We start from the raw sequence: 19,049 nt of genomic DNA on the forward strand, positions 1-19,049 counted from the left end.
ATGTGCCTTGAAGGTGAATTCCTTCACAGTGCCATCATTAGGTTCAAAGTGCTGCTCTGCTGCTAACATTCTCTGCAACAGCCCGTATGTACAAATTTATATGGTAGAGGGGGCTGTTCGTTTCCTGTGTATATGAAGACCCAGCTTTCTGGAATTGGCCCCAAACACTTCCTGGATTTAATCCAGTGAATGTCCAGACACATACTGCTTCTGTGGCAGGGGAAGCAAAGGGAATTATCAGCCTCTGTTTCTACAACACATCTCTCATTCCTTTACTAATCTCTACAACAACTTAATGAATAGTACTTTTACACACCATCTGTGCAAGAAACCCTTCTTGTTCATATGTTCATGAACATTTCAAAACAGACCTTTTAAAATATATTTCGTGTCTACCTTGGACCCATTCAGCAGGACACCAAAAGAGGCAACCACCAGCTAGGACTCCTCAGCTCTGTAAGACCATTTTGCTGATGACATTTGCCTGGAATAAATTACTTGGCTTCATACTTTTATTTTTTCCACAACAGATGTCCTTTGGTAGGAAGCCAACCTGAGGCATAAATTCAACCAGATGCCCAGGAAATACCTTAGAAACAGCCCACAGCCTTTGGCAAAGTAGGATAACTAGATTGAGCACAAGCTGGTACAGACTCAAAAGCCAGCTAACAAGATGTATGGAAAGAAACTCCACAATCAAATGAGAGAGAACCCCCAACACATGAAGACTGGCAGAAATCCCTCCAGTTCAAATCCAGGAGAGCTATCAACACAAAGAACTATGGAAAGTTAAACCTGCATGTACAGGATCATGTTCTGGCCCTGAGTTACACAGTTATCCTGAGTTATACATATCTACTGATATGTAGATCCAAAGAATTTGGAGTCATCCTGCCATTACAATGATATAGCTGTGGTTAATATCTGGTAGGTGTTTGCCTGGAAGGATAATTCTCCTATTGGGAAATTGTAGGTAGGAATATGAATATCCCTGTTAAATAAGCAAGAAATGGAGTGTAAGAGAATACTAATGTTTAAGAAGGAAAACTTCCACACAAAAGCCTCTTGAAGGTCACTCTTTTGTAGGGTATATGAAGATCCTATCTTTCCCTGATGGTTATGTAAAAAATACAATCTCCAGGGTATTTTACATTCCCTCTCCCTGTCTTCATGAATTATGAATGACAAAAGACAAAGCCATGTCCCATTAGACTGAGTGATTTTAATACTTACTTAATTTTCCCTGGACCTTGCCCATACCCTTTGGCTTCAAGTTTTCGATAGAAATTGCGCAGCTTGGCTTCAAAGTCCCTCCTGTATGGAGAAGGTGCTCTTGCACTTGCTCGCTGCAGCCCTGGAGGGAAAATAAACAGCATCCTAAGGTGTAAGGGCCTTGACATTCTTCCAAATCATACAGCTGATGTTTCCACACAGAACCAGTAAATAAATGTGTTAGGAACTTTTTGCAGATAGACAGTGCACTCAGTGTTATTTTTGCTCTATCTGGCATCAAGAGAATTGTAAGTTCCTGTAATTCAGTGATTGAAATGAACTTCCAGGGACTGTATCCTATTCACTAAAAGTAGTGTTAAGCTCACCTTGTGTGTGCCCTTGTGTTGCCTCTGCCTTTAGCTATGATTGAATGGTAACTGAAGGATCAGAAAGGCATGAGAAAGACTAACATATGTATCTACCTTTCATGATCAGTGGCATTTAGGTTTTCTTTTCCTTTTGCACTTTTAAGAGATCTCTCTCCTCTCATTGTACAGGAGATCTCCTTACTTGGCAGGATTATACCTCTGAAACTCAGAGCAATGCTTCTCACTGGAGCCTAGCAGCCCAGCCAAGCTGGGAGTCAGGTTTCCCTGTGTTAATCTGACTGTATATTAAACACTTCCAGCTATCAACACAAAATCCCTCTGTGACATCAAAAAAGATTTCTGTCAGCAAGAAATGCTACATTTCCCTGTTATGATTCACACACAACAGCAGATTTTTCAGCAATGTGGAACCTGTTTTGTTTTGAGGGGTGCATTCTCAAAGCAGGTGATTATTCTTTTTGTATAAACAAATGCCATGCCATAAAAGGACAAATAATGGATTAATTAAATCCCATTTACCTATCTCATTACAAAAGACAATAAAAACCAAACTTTTTATGAGAAATCTAGCAGCAAATGCTCCACAGGAAAGAAAAAAAAGCCCATCACATTTAGTGGGAGCCCAAAGTATCACGGTTGCCATGAGGGAAGGACATTACTGTCTCTGCTGGTAAAATAGAAAGGTGTATATACATGCAGCACAAAGAGAATCCCTTGCAACACTTCTTTCTTCTGTCAGCCTTTTGTTTTCCCAGACATAAGAGAAGGGGTGCTCTCATGAGGTCTATAACCAGGACAGGAATTAGCAATAAGACAGTGTGTTGCTGGAAATGCGTATTTGCCCTTGTGTTTTCACAAGAGCAGTCTCATAAGTCACATTTGTGCCATATACTTGGATTCTCGTCCTGAAGGAGACTTGCTCATGACCTGTCCTGATATAGACAAGGGAAACTTGTACTCACAGTGGTGTTAAAACTCATTAATGAAAATAGGACATTCTGACAAAACACTGTTCTCCTGTAGAGAAGGGTTTAGCATTTAACTTCTTCACATCAAAAAACCTTTCAATTTTCCACATCCGCATCCGAGACTTGAACTTCTCTTGTCCCTTAATTTTGTTTGAAATCAGATAATTTAAATGCATGCTCAAAAACCTCCGCCAAAAATGGATTCCTTCAGATCACATTTCTGTTGATTCTCTCAAAATGGCCACTGGACACAGCCATGCAGTGAGACTGCGGTGGGGGTTGTGTCTCTTGGCAAAAGGGAGACATTAGCTCCTCAAATTTCTATAGCGTAAACAATAACTACAGAGACATAGCACAGCTGGAAATAACCTTCTCAGACAGCATGTCTTTCTGGAAAATATGTTTCCTGTTGAACCTAAGTTAATGGGTTCAACACGGGAGGTCAGGCTAGATGATGAAGATGATCCCCTCAGGTCTCAAAATGGATGTGTCTTGGGAAGAAGAGAAGTTTTTGGAACATTGAGTGGAGGAGACTGAACTTTACAAGAGTACTGGAAGTGCTGCAACACATCGTCAATTTGTAAGGTGCTCTTGGCTGCTGTCACATAAAATGAATGTGCTTCCATGTCAGTGACTTATGCTTGGAGTACACCACTGTCTTATCCTAATCCTTTCCATTGATATAAAAAGGTACGTATCAATAGATACACAGCAGCACTGGAAACTGATCCAGCAAGAAAAGCAACTGGGATCAGATTCAGAGTGGGCACTGGAATTAGCAGGCTGACAGCTGATGCTGGCTCTGAGTCTCCTCTTTTCTATTTATCAGAAGAAATACCACAAATGCAAAATTTTGTTCTAATTTTCCCATCTCCTTACCCGGAGAGTTTTGGGGTGATGAACAGGGTGAGCAACGAGGAGAAAAACTGTAACCCGGATGGAAGGCAGCCTGCAGTGGTATGTAGGACATGATATCCTCTTCAAAAAGGCTGCGTGCAAAAAGTCATAGGGAGATATTTAGTTCACATTCATCACATGAAGGAATGTAAGTACGCAGTATGGTGCAAGTTCATTGTGTCAGATGTTTGGGTGCATCTCTGAACTCGGGGATTAAAAAAAATCCATAGGTTTCCCAAAGACAGCCTGGTCACTAGCAATGAAGAACAAAATTAATTTTAATTGATGTTTCATGCTAACATGATAGCTCAGTCACTGATGGAGAGTAAAGACATGAGGCTACATAGGAAACAGGAGCACCTTCAACACATTAGCAGAGAGAAGTAAAGAAGCGCACTCGGTCTCCCAGACTGTTTTACTCAGGCCATTTTCATGTAGTTCAGTGCTCTGACTGCTTGAATTGAAATGATGGGAATAAGCTGTAAACTTGTTGCATTAGGTAGTGCTATTACAGCACACCAATCCCACCTGGGTAATGCAACTTTTCCCATCTCAGATCAAGACAATAAAATAAGTTCTCAGCTACACTGAGGAGAAGTAGGACCTAAAGACCAAGCTCTCTGGTTCCAGTACAAACTGAAGCTTTGTCTTCATTACCCAAACAATGCCCACGGCACTGCACATTGAGGTTTCATGCATGTGTGACAGCACTGCTGCAGTAAAATTATCAATTTCATGAGCAGTTACATTATTATAGTAAGAAAGACAAGGGATTTTTTTCCTCTCTTTTTTGTTTTTTCTTTAAAAAGCAAATTTTTTTTTTTTATCTATTAAAAGGAAACGTTTTTGACCTGATTCTTTTTTATCTGCTGCTTGATGGCAAGAGCCATACTGACTGAGCTGGCTGGATTTACTGCACTGATGGAGGCTGCCTTCCAGGAAGTACAAATTGACAGATAAACTCTGGCTGAATCATTCTGGATGGCTATCAGTATGACCTGATTTAACAAAATCTTTTCAATTATGCTGAGAAAGAGCCAGATAGTTTCTCTGGTACTGTAAGTAATGACATTATGCTATTGATCAAATTGATTACCTCAGCAGAATTACTAAATCTGCATCACACGACAACTTTTCAAGCCCATGTGTACCCTCTGTCCGAATGTAATGGATCTTCTCCCTGAAACATAAGTGATATTATGGAGAGGAGAAAAAAAAATACAAAACCAGAAAAAACCATGCCATTATCACAGCTTGAGCCACACATAGAGTAGTTATTTTTTGGTATTTTGCCAGTTTCTGTTTATCTCCTTATAAAAATGGCAAACATCCTATATGCCTGATTCATTTTCTAATCTTCCTAACAAACTTGCAAAAAAATTCTGTCTCCATTACTTAGTTTACTGATCCAAAAGAAAGAGATTTTATTCCCTATTTTAGAGTACAGAATTCTCTAGTGCTCCAGTTTCATGTGTACATGTCAGGTCACCAACTACAGATTTTTTTGTGTAAGCCTACAACTAACATAGCATCTTTTGTTAGCAATTTTGTTAGAATTTACAGTAATATCACTTCCTTTCCCTCTGTCAATTCCATCTGGGAAATAACACTAACATAAACTTGATGTGAATTAATCACACAGAGGTTATACAGTGTAATATGTGTTGCATGTATAAAAGCATAACTTTAGTTAATAAAAACTGAGAAACATAGGACAGGATCCTATCAGCAGATTAAGATCATGGAAGATACGCATCTACACCCCAGCCTATCAGAGTGTTTCTAAAGCATTCAATTTTCCAAATATTTTTATTCTAGTATTAAGTCAAACTATTATATCTCAAGTAAAGGATGTGCTCTAGAACCTTGCAATCAGGGTCCATAAAAGATGGACTTTGCATCCTAGGAGTTTGCTTAACATCTGCGGCATGAGCATTAGGCAGTAGCATTGGATCACTCCTGGCTCAAGGTATAATCAGCAATGACCTAGAGGCAAAAGGCTCAATATCCTGTTACAAATCTCATTATGCACTAGCTAAGCTGTCTAGCCCTATCACTGGTCAATTTTGTTCTCTGCTCAAAAGGAGATAAAAGCATTATGTGTTCTCTGGGAAATGAGAATTCAAGTTACAGCTGAGGAAAAAACATAGTCTGGAATAATTTGATGGTGAAGATAAAAATTTCTCGGTTACAGAAATGTACATCTTGAATACTGAGAGTATTTTTCACTCTATTTCTCATTTTATTTGCATGTATCAATTCCTCCAGAAGGGAACTCTAATCCTTACACCCAAAAAATTCTTTGTCTGGCCCTCAGAGGTAAATGAGGAGTCAGTAAGGCTACCAGCAGAAAGCACACTGCAGGAATTTGGAGGCCCTCTCCTCCTTCAGCAGTCCTGCAGCCACACCTCTGATTGCACAGCACATCCTAAACTCTCGGTCAAACTCTCAGCTGGTGCATATGGGCATCCCTGACATCGATTAACTCCAGCTTAAGTTCTTGGCCAAAATCAGTTAATTTGAACTTTGGAATTTGAATGATTATAAGTTGTACTGATGATTGGTTCTGTTTTTTTCTGTTTTTAAAAAAATCTATTAGGAAGGGAATGGGCACAAGAAAAAGAAAGACACTTTGGAAATTACAACCTTTAAGCCCAGTGAGAAAGATTAAAGACAATAGTACAATCCACTTCATAGTAATGCTCCTATTACTTTATAATATCTAGGGTGACTATATCCATGACAGGGGTGTAAATCCAACCATGAAGCAAAATCCGGGTTCTGCTGGACTTATTGGGGTTTTGCTGCTGACTTCCATCCAAACACTCTTTTAACTATTATCTTCTGAAAAGCAAAGTGATAATTGCAGGTGAAGGTGGAGTTTCTGGTCATTATTTGCCCATATTTATTTTGCTTCTTGGGTGTCTGTGGAAAGTAACTATAGTAACCACATGGATCTGGGTTGTTCCCATCTACTCTTTAATGCTGGCAGTTCCATAGGAGCTCCAAGTTCATCTTTTGTACTACAGTTACTAGAATTTGGTTTTCCCCACTACAAAAAGTGTTTCCTGGGAGTAGGGTAGAGCAGTCTGGCAAAAAGTGGTACCTGAGTGCATGGTTTCTGGCCAAGCTGGGCTGACGCTCCTGCAGCATCTCAAAAATGTTGGGTTGGCGCAGAAATGCAACAATCTTGTCATTGTAAGCTGGAAAAGGTAAAATCAAACCAGAGGCTTTATTTGTCACCAGAACTCTGCAGGGGCACACTGCACTGCCAGTGAGGCACAGGGCAATACGAGGCAGTGCACGCAGCTGATGAGAAGTCCTAAAACCCACCTTTGTGAGGTTTGAGAAGAAAAAACAAAAAACTTGTCTTACCCAGAGGTAATGCCTCGTGATGGTGCTGGTTTCGAATAGCTGTTACGAGACTATTGCCTGGTCTGGCCAACAGAGTAACTCCTCTGTTTCGAGAGACTTCAGAGGCCTACGACATCAGAGAAAAGGAAAACCAGTAGTTCATCAGTCAGTTAAAAGATTTGTCATTTTTACTTCTGTAACCTTCAGAATGGTCCATGATGTTGACTGGAGGGCAGAAAGCACGCATGAAAATGACAGCTTTATACTCCAGTCAAGTTAAAAAAGGCAAGTAATTCTGTGCTTCCAAATGAAGGTACACCATTATCCAGAGCTGTCACACCTCCTCAGTGCTGAAGGCACCAGAAGTAAATGCACGTTAATGTAGGTATTACAGTGATGGACTTCTCTGGTTCAATGAAAATAAAATCTCTGTAGTGTCACACTACATACTCTGTAGTATCAAACATGTATTGCTTTAGCATAACTGCATTACTTCAAGGTTTTTACAGCAATGTTTTTGAAAAGAGAAAAAACCCACAATGCTTGAAAAGAGAAAAATCCCACAATGTTCACTCAGTGTTGTTGAAGGGAAATTTAATATTGGAAATAACGTGAGGAAGGTATATCTAAGTACACCATAGCACACAAGAAGGCTGTATCGTCCCAGAAGGCTGACTAACTTGTATAACCAGAAATTGAATTGCATACACTGGAAATAAGAACATTATCCAAAGACCTGATAAAGGGAGTAGTAAGAAGGGATTTTTTCACTGCTCCTTAACTGAGGCACTTAAAGAAAGCCACTGTTCTAAATACCCTATCTAGTAAAGGGAATCATGTCAGAAAGGCAGAATTCTTAAAAGGTGAGAAGACACTTTAGTGTGATGATATTAAAAGGCAAACAATGACATCTGGCAATGTTTGCACTAAGGCAAACAGAGCACTAAGGTTACTTACTGGGTAACCTTCTGGAGATTTGTGAAATTTGAGGGGAACCCACCTGTCTCTCATGTTTTCCCCCAGAATATGGCCACAGTGAGGCCAAGAGAGGAATCATAGAATGGTTTCGTTTGGAAGGGACCTTAAAGATCTTCTAGTTGCAACAGCCCTGATATGGGCAGGGACACCTTCCACTAGACCAGGTTGCTAGGGTCCCTTCCAACCTGGTCTTAAAACACTTCCAGGCATGGAGCATCCACAGCTTCTCTGGGCAACCTGTTCCAGCGCTTCACCACCTTCATAGTAAAGAATTTTTTCCTAATATCTGATCTCAACTTACTCTCTTTCAGTTTAAAGACACTCCCCCTTTCCTGTGACTACAGTGTGAAGCTGTATCAGGACAAGATGCATTAGGAATTCCAATTGCCACTCCACTGGGCTAATAGCTGCTCCTTTCTTACTGTAGAAGTTATAGCATTTGGCAACTACTTGAAGGTGAAGAAATCACCCCAACTTCATTATTTTAAATGTTTAGCTCTGCATCCAAACGGTGCCAACCCATTTTCAGTGGTACAGCCAAAAGCCAAGTCTTCCAATTGGAAAGACACAAAAAACTGGGAAACTAAATGTGCCTGGCAAGCTGCCTTTTGGAATCTGTAAAGCTTAAAATGTTTACATGTAACAAGATATCAGTCAATGCATTTGATACGTGTCAACACACAGGTTAAACAATGAAAAATCTTAACTATTCTAATCAAACACACTGTAATTTAAAACACAAAGCTGCTGTGCAAGTGCATAGCGAATGTTTTGTTTCATCATACAGTTAGGATTTCACTTGTACCCTTTCACTGACTTTGTCTCCTCCTCACACCCCCACAGGTAACTCACAAGGAAAGTTTAGATCAGACTTAGGCAGCTTTTCCCCTGTGACCCAGGCATCCACCCCAGCAAATGGTGGCCTTTACAGCACTCACTCCATGCTATGGCACAGGGGGAAACCTTAGGTGCAAGAGGTGCCCTGTAATCCACTGCCACAGTGGGCATGAGGCCCATGTGGGAGCAGCCATTTCTTGGGATGTTTGTCAGCAGCGCAGCCAGGATCACACACTGGCCCATGACCAGCTGTACTAGATAGGATGTGTGGGAGGGTGCTAAGGCTTTGTTGGGCTCAACTTCTTCACTTCCAGGGAGCCCTGGAGTTCAGGTGACGACGCCTATTCCTCAGGTCCTTGTAGAATAGACTTGCAAGGGAATGCAGATGATGGGTGAGCCTGTTTTTAAGGGTGATCACTGACTCCTCCTTGACAAAGACAAATTCTATGCCCTTGTTGCTACACATAATTTTATTGACCAGAAGACAGAAAGGGGAAAGAGAGGAGTAACAGAGAAGTTAAACATATATTTCCCATAAAAATTAGCACCAGGTGGTATTTGCTCATCACTTGGGGACTGTATGGTACTTCTACTCAGCCTGGGCCTGGATCCTCCTCTTGCTCTTGTCATCATTCCTTTTTTCAGCTTTCCACTGCCTGGACATATTTCTCCTGGAGCAAGAATTTTGGAAGGAAATGTGTATAGTGCCTGTGAAAAGAAACTTTTGCTCCCCTCTTCCCATCTTTCCTGTTCTGGTTTAAGAGCTAAAGTCATCTAGATTGTAAGAATCCAGTTCTGTACACACCTCAATAAACCGGTGATGTAATTCTCTTCATCACCATCTCTAGGCATTGCTCATGCTGTGTTTGGTCTTTTAACATTTACACCTCCAAACAATTTTTCTCTGGCAACACAACAGGAAAATTCCCAGCCCTCTAATTAACTTCCATTTTGCTAACAATTCTCTTTCCACTCTTAGCTAATAGAATACAATTGATTGCTCCAATTTAGTGTTCATTCGCAACCAACTTGTCTACTTTAACTTTCTAATTGAATAATTAAATTTTGATTAGCACATTATTCTCTAATAAAAAATAAAGAGTGACCCCTCTAATGATTTAGTAACCTGGTTCATGTAGTGCAGAGTAATTGACAGATTTATGTCAGGTTTTAACAGCTTTGATATTGATACTGGGATGTTGCAACCAAAGTGGAGATTCCAAACTATCAGAGGAGCCTTTGAAAATGCAATACCTTTTCCTGGGTTTTATATTGCTGCTGGATTTCAGAGGCTCATTTGAATCCTTCTACTTGCTTGTTGTGGTTTGGGTTGGTAAGGAGATATATATACTGCCATATTCTAGCACCTTCTCTGAGCTTCTCGCTAACCAGCACCTCTTGCCTCGCCATTGTGGATGCCTGCTTGCTTCCTCTTGCTGTCTTTAAAATCTCTACCCGGTAATCATGGATGTTGACTTTTACTGCAGATGGGGAGTCCTTTAGAGGGAATGGAAAGTGCTTACAAACTGTTCTGTTTATAGAAGTGGCAGAAGGAAATGAATCACTTAGTGACCTATACTTTAGTTACTGATATCCACTATAGCTACCTGACCTTTTCCTCCAAAAATCACGTAACTAAGAGTAGCAACAATCCCCTTTCTCCTGTAAAAGATTGATAACCCTTAAATAAGTGCTTAATAAAGAACTTGTAGCTTTTTTTCTCAAATTACTATGTAATATCATTTAATATCAGTAATCTACACAGAACAATGGAAGTTTTTGCAGAGGTCCTTTATTTCACTATCCTGGCTCTTTTCTGTGCCTTCTCTGGCAACCACAACTTCACTATTCTGATGTCCTTCAGGCTCCTTTGACACACGTACATAACATTGAAAACTGGTGAGTTGTCCTTCGTGGTCCTTCATACTGTCCTGGTGACAGCTTCCAGAGGCCACACCATCTGCTCAGCAAAGAAACCAGCAAATCTGCAGACAGCTGACACATGGCCAGGACAAAGCCCCACGTGTGAGTCTACAGACATGATTTATAGGCCAAAGAGCATCCAAATGCACTTAGAGGAAATGGCATGGAACATGAGGCTCTTAATAAATGGACTGAGCTGCAAAGGGTTGAATATTTTCCTTGTAAATGAGAGATTTTTAGGCACCAATCCAAAGTCCTTGGAAATCAATGGGAGCCCTTCCAGTGCAGCAGCAGACACTTCCAAATGGGAAGCTACTTGACTACAACAAAGAAGTTTGGCTATGACAAAGGTGTGGGAGCACTGTAGGACCTGGGCCAGTAAGACTGAAAGGTGACTATTTCATTGGCTGATCATGCCAGAACAGTGGCCTCAAAGAACAGTTTTTCATTTCCCCAGATTACTCAAAAGTATTCAATACTTTTGATTTCCTACCCTTTACTGGCTTTTTTGGGTTTATTGCATATTGCTCCTTGCCAGCCTTGCCAGTGCTTGCAAAACCAAGTGTATTTTTTGGGCAAGGTCATCTGAGCTGTTCAGGGATGTTTCTGTCCCTGACACGGCAAATTTGCAAGCAAGCCTCAGGCAAGCATGGGCCCAAGCATGAATCACAGTGCAGGTGGCTATCACAGTCATGCCAGAAATTAAATCACAGCAGCAACACTAAACTGAAGGCTGCTGGCAGAGGGAAGTTTCTAAGCTGGTGGGAAGATATGACTGAAACAGATCCATTGATACACTTCTATCTTCAGAAAATGTGGCTCTGTATTCACCCAAGATGGAGAGAACATGCCCAAGCTACTCATGCCTGGTTTGCCTTTGGTCCTCAAGAACTGACCACCCACCCTGCACAGCTCCTAATCCCAACCCACCTGGCAGTGAGAGGTATTCAGACTGGTGCTGCTCCAATAATTTTGATGCTAATTTCACAAGCATTTCTATGGACATTTTTGTGGAAGAGAAAGATCCTTTCACCATAGTTCATCTCTAGTTCTATTCAGCAACAATCTTTACAAATGTTTAACTGTATGGATTTGCTATATGAAGAATCTGATTGCTAGTACTTTTTCCTACTTAAATCCACAATGCAAGCACAGTATTTATGCTTCTTTCAATCGTGTCTAGGGCCCTCAGAGATAAAAATAATCTCCAAGATCTATAGCAAAGATATTTAATATGACTGAAAGCTGAGAAAGCAAACCTCAGCATACATTACTGCACTTTTTCCAGGGAGTCTGTCTTTCAGAGCACAGTGTCACAGTGGGGAATGAAGAAACATATGAGGTATCAGACTATAAAAAAATTAATTAATAACTTAAGTAAAGCAAGGCCAGGACTTCAAATATGGATTCTTCTGTTAAAATCTATTCTGTCATCACTTCACGTCAATTATGCTTTACTTGCTTATTATTTTAGTCAGAAAACCATCAAAATATAAACCAACAAACTCTGAAATAAACCCTTCAGAAAGACAAAAAAATCCCTTATTGTCTTTGGAAGATCAACATTCCAAGACAGTCTGTTTCAATGCTTTTAAAATATAAGAAGTTTAAGAAGTTCTTATAATTCTAGAGAAGACTGCTGTCAAAAGTTCCTGAGTTGATATGAGCATAGTTACCTCTCCAGCACTGTAGCTACGAAGCCGCTGGAGATGTTGGCGGTGAGTCAGGTGATTTGGGAGACGCCCATTCTGCAGCGGGATCCTGGGATCTATGAAGGTGGTAGCACGGCTATTGTGGTCAACAAAGAAAGACTGAAACACAAAGGAACAATGGTTTCTTTAATAAGAAGACTGACAACCCTGTGATGGTATCACGGCAATGCAGCAGGAAAACCACTGGCAACTGTATGTGGGAAATACCTTGGATAAGTGTAGTCCATGGAAGGCATCTGCAAACAACAGGACTCAAATGGCCTACTCAAAGCTAGAATAGCTCTTAGAAAATATCTGAAGGTGTGTAGACCAAAACCATGTGCAATGACCATGATGTAAACAGACAGGAGAGAATAATATTATTGGGATATGCTGCTTTAACCTATTTGGTGGTTCCAGAGGTCAGTCAGCAAAGCTTCATTTGAGGTAGAGACACTGAGTCAAATTTTGCAGTCACAACAGATCTACTCTGGCTCAAACATTGTTGTCCATCCAATGCTGCCTTGCTTTGGTATTATATACAATATTCTTTGGTATTATATACAATATTCTACAGAAAGCTAGGAATGCTTTGAAATTTTGAAGCTTTTTTTCCTTTTTTTCCTGCTTCTAAAATAACTCTCCTTGCTGCTTGTGTTGTTTAAACTAAACCTTTACTGATTTTGAGTCAAGAAGGAAGGAACTTTTAATAATCAAGTAGTCTGGTGTGCTGTGTTAAACAAGTGATTAGTTTTGTTGGCACTCTTACCTTGCCCTGCTGGTCAGTTTTTATCTCCCAGCCACGAGGAAGCTCCAGTCGGGTATCAGCAAACATGTTGATGAAATTTACTAGGTCTCTGTTGTGCTGATACCGCTCAAAATTACGAGCATCTCTACGAATCTTCAGAATCATGTGCTTCAAGCAGGTACTGTTAGTGAAGACTCGATAGGCACTCTATGAGATGGATAACAGAGGAGAAGAAACCCAGTTCTGATGCCAAAATATATTTGGTTATTTCACGGGCCACATGCCCGAAGAACTGAAACAAATCCTGTTAGAATCAAGAAACACTTCCATCTCATTGTTTTGATTTGAATGACTACTTTACATGCATATGCAGAATTAAGAAATACAATCTGGAAAGTGAACCATCCCACACATTATGCACAGTTAGCTTGTGTAAGAATTGCGTTTTTAATGCACTTCAAAAATGGTCAGCTGAAACATCACACACTCAAGGTGCATGTAGTTGACACATTGACCCTTTCATTGCTTTTACTGTTTGACAGAAGCACTGCTTGTGTGCCTCAGCAGTGCCAGAGAGATGCAAAGACAGCAGTGAACATTTTGTATTGCTATAATTGAAATCAAGATGTGCGTGATAGGACTCATGAACTTAAGAGGACCCCAGAGCAAATGTCTCCATATGAGCTTGCTGCCTTTTTTATGGTGACTATACAGCCACAGGAGAGGAACAGACACTTTTTAATTGTCTATTTTTGTAAGATGTGAATTGTTTCCTGGAATGGAGTATTTGTTTCTGTGATGACTACAAAGCTTGTCAGATGGAGACACTTCCATGAGTCCAGTGAATGCCACCCCTCAGGCAGGGAGTTGTATCTCACAATGGGCATTAAATGCACCTCTAGGGAAATGTGGCCTGAGGCAGCTCAAGGGAGTGAACTGTTCTGATTGCAGAATAGGGGCCCAGTGAACTGTGTTTGTTGTTCAATGTATTCAATGATAGAGCATCACAAAATAATACTTGTGCTAACAACACACAGACCCATTCACAGGCTACTCTTTGAATCCTTCACTTCAGGGAAAAAGCTCCTTAAGACAGAGTAGGAAACTTCACAAAAATCTCCTGAACCTTCTACTAGAGAGAAAATGAGTGTCTTGGTTTGCTGGTCAGCCGAAAGGATTGATTACTCATTAGAGTAATAAAGATCACTCAAGGACACCTGTCTTAAGTGAAGAGCTCCAGTGTGCAGGCCTGGAATATGTCCAGAGAATCTGACCCAGCAGCTTTGAATTCTCAATTTCTATGTGCATTTAGTGCATTTTAACCACTATAATTCAATAAAACATCTACAGGTATAATCTTTATTATGTAAGGATTTATTGTGGCGACACCACTGAGAATGCTCCCTGTAGCACAAGGTTCCTAATTATGGCAAGGGTTGGTAAATGCTATGAAATCACAGAGATATGATCTCTGCCCTGAAGATATGACCTGCTTATAACCCAGGAAAGCTTCATGGTCACAGATTTTTAAGATCCCAGCCTACTACATAACAGAAGTTGTATTTTGATCTAATGTATGATCAATGACTGCCTTGAATATCTCTAAGCTGCACTAGGGAAACAAAGAGTGTAATGTAGTTTTATTTATGTATAAAATATCTGAAAAATAAGAGCTTTTCCCTTTAATTCTAACTGCTGGATAATATTTTCCAATCCCAACTTCAGTGGCATAATTAATAGCTTGGAATTTTAATAGGGGCTTGTGGTTAAAATATTATATTCGTGTTAAGGCAAAAGTTATGTGGGCCATTATTCCTGTACAAGTAGTATCTGCATGACCATTTGACAGAAGTTTTAATAGATTATTCTGGTTCTCACATTAGAGGCAAGTTTTGAAGATAAAACTGATGGCTTCTTTCTGCTTTTTTTTAATTTCAGTGACTAATAAAATTGGGATTTAGTCTCTTGTGAGCTGTTCTTTACACAACTATGGAATTAGTTGCTCATTTTTCCAACAACCTTGCTCGTCAAAAATTACATTGCTCCCAGCTATAAATCATCACATAACACCCTGCTAATGGAAGAAATGATCTGCACTCCACAACCTAGTTTAGGGAATGTCAGATGAGTTAATACATCCCTTCCTTGTCAGGATCTCATGGGTGATAATCTCTGGCTGATGCTTAGAGATGGATGGCTGGCTTCAATCCACGAAGTGCCACAGCCAAAACCTGATGTCTGCAGTTAGCTAAAAGGCTGTGCTGAGGTAACTTTCAGTGTTTTACTTTCTCTTCCTTTTGAAAAGGAAGGCCATTGCTACCCAAAAATGGATGACCTCCCAAATAGTCAGAAGTCACATTTAGATGCCTTGTTGAACTAAATTCCAACTATGGCAAACTAGGACTGCATTTCCTTGTGGGACTGCCCCATCTGCTTCCTCCTGATACTACATTTTCTCCACTCCCCTCCAGGTTTGCAAGAAAACGTGTGGTTTTACTGCACGAATGGAAAAAAAAGTTATTTGAATTTTGAAAATTTGTTTTAATTTGTGCTTTTTCCAAAATAGCTACACTGACACAAGTCAGTATTTCTTTCACTCACTTATGCCTGCCCCTATTTTGGGAATGCAAATTGCAAGTTATTTTTCCCTCTGTTTCCCTTGGTGGTGTCTGAGTAAGGCTTGGTGGTATCTGAGTAAGATTTCTCAGGATGCTGGGTCAAAAGACAACAACTTCACTGCCTGCAGCAACAGACAACAGAATCAACCAAGGATTCCTGCTTGTTCTGGGAGGATAACACTAATGAGCTTCTCTGTACCATGGACTCTCTCATGTGAGGCAGAATCCCAGCAAGAGCCTCCTTGGAGCAGCCTGGCTGCAGTGTCCCCAGCCTGCTCTGGTGCTCAGAAAGGACAACTGAGCCCCAAGTCACACAATTCAGATTCACTGTGCATTCTCCCTGAAGGTCTGGGACACACCACTAGGACTCAAAAATCAGTAGCGTGAGAGAGCAAATCATAGTTACTCACATAGTTTGCATGCAGCACAGTGAAGAACTCAGGATTGGTGATGAACTTCACAGCTGGAGACTGCAGCAACAAGGTGATTTTTTGAGAATTCACAGGAGAGAGGGAACCTTCCCTCCTAATCTCTGGGAAAAAAAAAAAAAAAAAGCCACAGAATCTTATTAATGTAGTGGCAAGCACAGTCTATTATTTAACCTTTCAGAAACAGCTGCAGAAGTGATGATATAAAAAAGGTACCACCTGCCCAATGCACCTACCTTGGCATTCCCAAGACAAGCAAACTGATGCATGTCCTTATGTTTAGTGATGCAGTGTGTACCACAGCAGTGCAGGAGCTGGATGCCTTCCTGAACTGTAGCTTATGAAACTTTGTGTCAAGTCCGCTGCTGTCCCCAAGTATAATGTAACCACAGCAGTTTCCACCAGGTAATGGTTTGGTTCAGTCACCCAGGTCCATTCTGGTTTCCCCTGCAGCTGATTTTAGAGAAATCTGATCTCCAATTCCAGCATTACCCTTTACTTTAATTGCACTGGTTTTGACAAGTCCAAGGTTTTGGGGACTTGTATGATAAAAAACAAAAACAAAACCAGACACAATTGCATTATTTTTTATCTCTATCAGTTAATGAAGCACAGGAGCAGAACTGAGCACTGAGATTGTAACTCTGTACAGGTAGAATGCTCTTTAGCTACCAGAAAAATTCTCCCTACCATTGAATTATGGCTTTGGTGTTCTGGAATTTTCAAGTAAAACTACATTTTATTTGCAGTCCAAGAAAACTGGAGGCAGATGTTATCAACAGAATAAATAAAATTTCACTTTTTTTTTTTTTTTATTATTGGTTATAACTTCTTTTTTATTCTTGCTGCACACATCATATTATTTTATCAATTTAAAACTGCAGACTGGGTCAGTTTCTGGAGTTAAATTGATTAAACTAGCTTAGAACCTGGATTAATGTGCCTTAATTGTATTCCTTCTGACATTTTTCATTTAAATTAAAAGGCAAATAACAAATGTATAATACTGCAGCTTTTTCTTTCCCTAATGTGTTTACACCATCATTGACCTTCTAATTATTGGAATTTTATACAATATTGATGTTTTCTTCCAAAAGCGAAGCAATTATCTATAGCAAAAACCATTTCCTAATAACTTATGGTAACTTTTATCACATTGATTAGCTCTTCGGGTTTAAAACAAGAGTACATGTTAAATAATAAACTGAACAAAATACTTAGTGGTGGCAACCCCTATTAAATTACTATTTTATTGTCTATGATACTAAATAATTATACATATTACAAGTAATGGCTACATTACTTATAAATACTAATAATTCAATGTGTACCTCATTTCCACTTCTCTAACATAAGAGAACTGGGATCTCCTTATAAGATCCACTGTAGGTAGAAGTCCCTCTTTAATCGCAATACAAAAGATATTATAAGATATAAAAGTAAGGAAACTTTGAGCATCAAGTGTTAAACATCCTTGGCCAAAACTGATTTTCAAGCTAAAAAAACCTAATGGATCAAAACAAACAAAATAGGATATTTTTCTAAACTTGTTAAAAATTTTATTATTTTTCTATGTATTTTTTCCTATTCAACATGGAAAACTAAGAAAATTAAAGCAGATGCTGTACTGGTTCTTTCCCATTACCAATCCTATTTACAGAGGGATGGCAAAATGATAGCAAGAAGTTAGATTTATGCATGGCAGACAATACAGAACACAAAGTTTGGTGAAGGTAAGAGTGATCCAAAGGAAGACAACTGGTCAATCATTTTGCTGGTGCTAACAAAGCAGGGAGTTATTTTTTGCATGGTCTCAGGTTGCATAGGGGACATTAGACTGATTGCTGATACCTCCTACTTGAAACAAACACTTAAGACTATGGTTTCCCAAATATTTTGAGAAAACATTTTTGGTAGGAGTGTGATTATCAACAAAAAGAGTAGAAGAGACCCCTGCCATCCCATCCTGCCTTGGGTACATGTTTTCCTCTTCTGCTTTGTGTGACCCTCACTCTTGTCTCCTTATCTAACAAGCTAGATGAAAGATCCAATCTGGCTGTAAATGACAAGGACAAGAAGCCAGGCTATTTCAGTTCTCCACTGAGAACTGAACTCCAGGCAGTTCAGTTCTCCACTGTAGTATGGGGTCCTGTCACATAAATTAGTGGTGAACAAAAAGACAGCTGTGCCTTCTTTGGTGACAGCCCACACTTAGGTCAGCTTCACAGCTATCACAAAACCACACCTTTAAAAACCGCAAGTATTTCATACATGATGCCAGGGCCGGTGCAGGTGCAATTACATGGGCAAATGTGGCAGTGCAGAAGCCAAGCCTAACAAAAATAAACTGCAAATGCCCCAAGCTAAAAATCACATGGCCACAAAAATAAGACAGCACTATTTTTGCAACTACTATGTGAATTGTATTCACCTAGCAGTTGCAAAATGCCTCTTTCATTTTAGTTTCAAATGGCCCTTTACTAAGGTAAAAATGCTTTGTCTGTCTGAATAGTTGTTAAAGAAGAACTGAAACTGTTGTATCCAGCATTGTGCACATTTAAAAACCTTATCTTCAGGTATTTTTTTTTTTTTAATTGGGTTTTTCAACCTGGTATAACAAAATTCCAGTCTCCCCTGGAAATGTCACTGAACATGCCACTCAGAAGCTTTGTTGCCCCATACCTGGGCTTGGCTGGGAAGGCTCTGCCTCAGAGTCACTTCCTCCTCCAGTGGGAACTCTCTCCACCCTGTTGTTTACCACAACATCATCTTCAGTCCTCTCTGTTGCAATGGTTCGCTGGATGTTTTGGTACCTAGATACATTCATCAAAAGGAACAAGAAGATTTAGTTAATAGAGGTGCTTTCTGTTGCTTTCTGCTTTAACAATCAGCACTGTTTCTGAATGACTCCAATATTTCTATCTTCAGTACAACAGAGTAAGAGCACAGCTGACTCTTCTCTTGCAGCTGGTGCAGCTGCTCACACTTAGGCCAACCAGTACTCTG

The 19,049-nt window shown here is 40.0% G+C and overlaps 1 protein-coding gene across 2 annotated transcripts in view; it reads right to left on the reverse strand.

Moving 5' to 3' along the window:
- Positions 1-19,049, reverse strand: part of HECW1 (HECT, C2 and WW domain containing E3 ubiquitin protein ligase 1) — a 250,387-nt gene that overhangs the window by 34,478 nt on the left and 196,860 nt on the right. For both annotated transcript variants that reach the window (XM_041466427.1, XM_041466428.1), the window contains 9 exons: positions 18,726-18,856; positions 16,026-16,147; positions 13,019-13,204; positions 12,235-12,369; positions 6,842-6,947; positions 6,573-6,669; positions 4,563-4,646; positions 3,449-3,558; positions 1,234-1,354 (listed from right to left, as the gene is read on the reverse strand). In XM_041466427.1, the coding sequence (XP_041322361.1) occupies positions 1,234-1,354; positions 3,449-3,558; positions 4,563-4,646; positions 6,573-6,669; positions 6,842-6,947; positions 12,235-12,369; positions 13,019-13,204; positions 16,026-16,147; positions 18,726-18,856 (1,092 nt within the window). The remainder of the gene's footprint in view (positions 1-1,233; positions 1,355-3,448; positions 3,559-4,562; positions 4,647-6,572; positions 6,670-6,841; positions 6,948-12,234; positions 12,370-13,018; positions 13,205-16,025; positions 16,148-18,725; positions 18,857-19,049) is intronic.

This window comes from Pyrgilauda ruficollis, unplaced genomic scaffold (assembly GCF_017590135.1).
Source record: "Pyrgilauda ruficollis isolate IOZ18807 unplaced genomic scaffold, ASM1759013v1 scaffold2, whole genome shotgun sequence".
In the NCBI taxonomy this organism is placed as follows: Eukaryota; Metazoa; Chordata; class Aves; order Passeriformes; family Passeridae; genus Pyrgilauda; species Pyrgilauda ruficollis.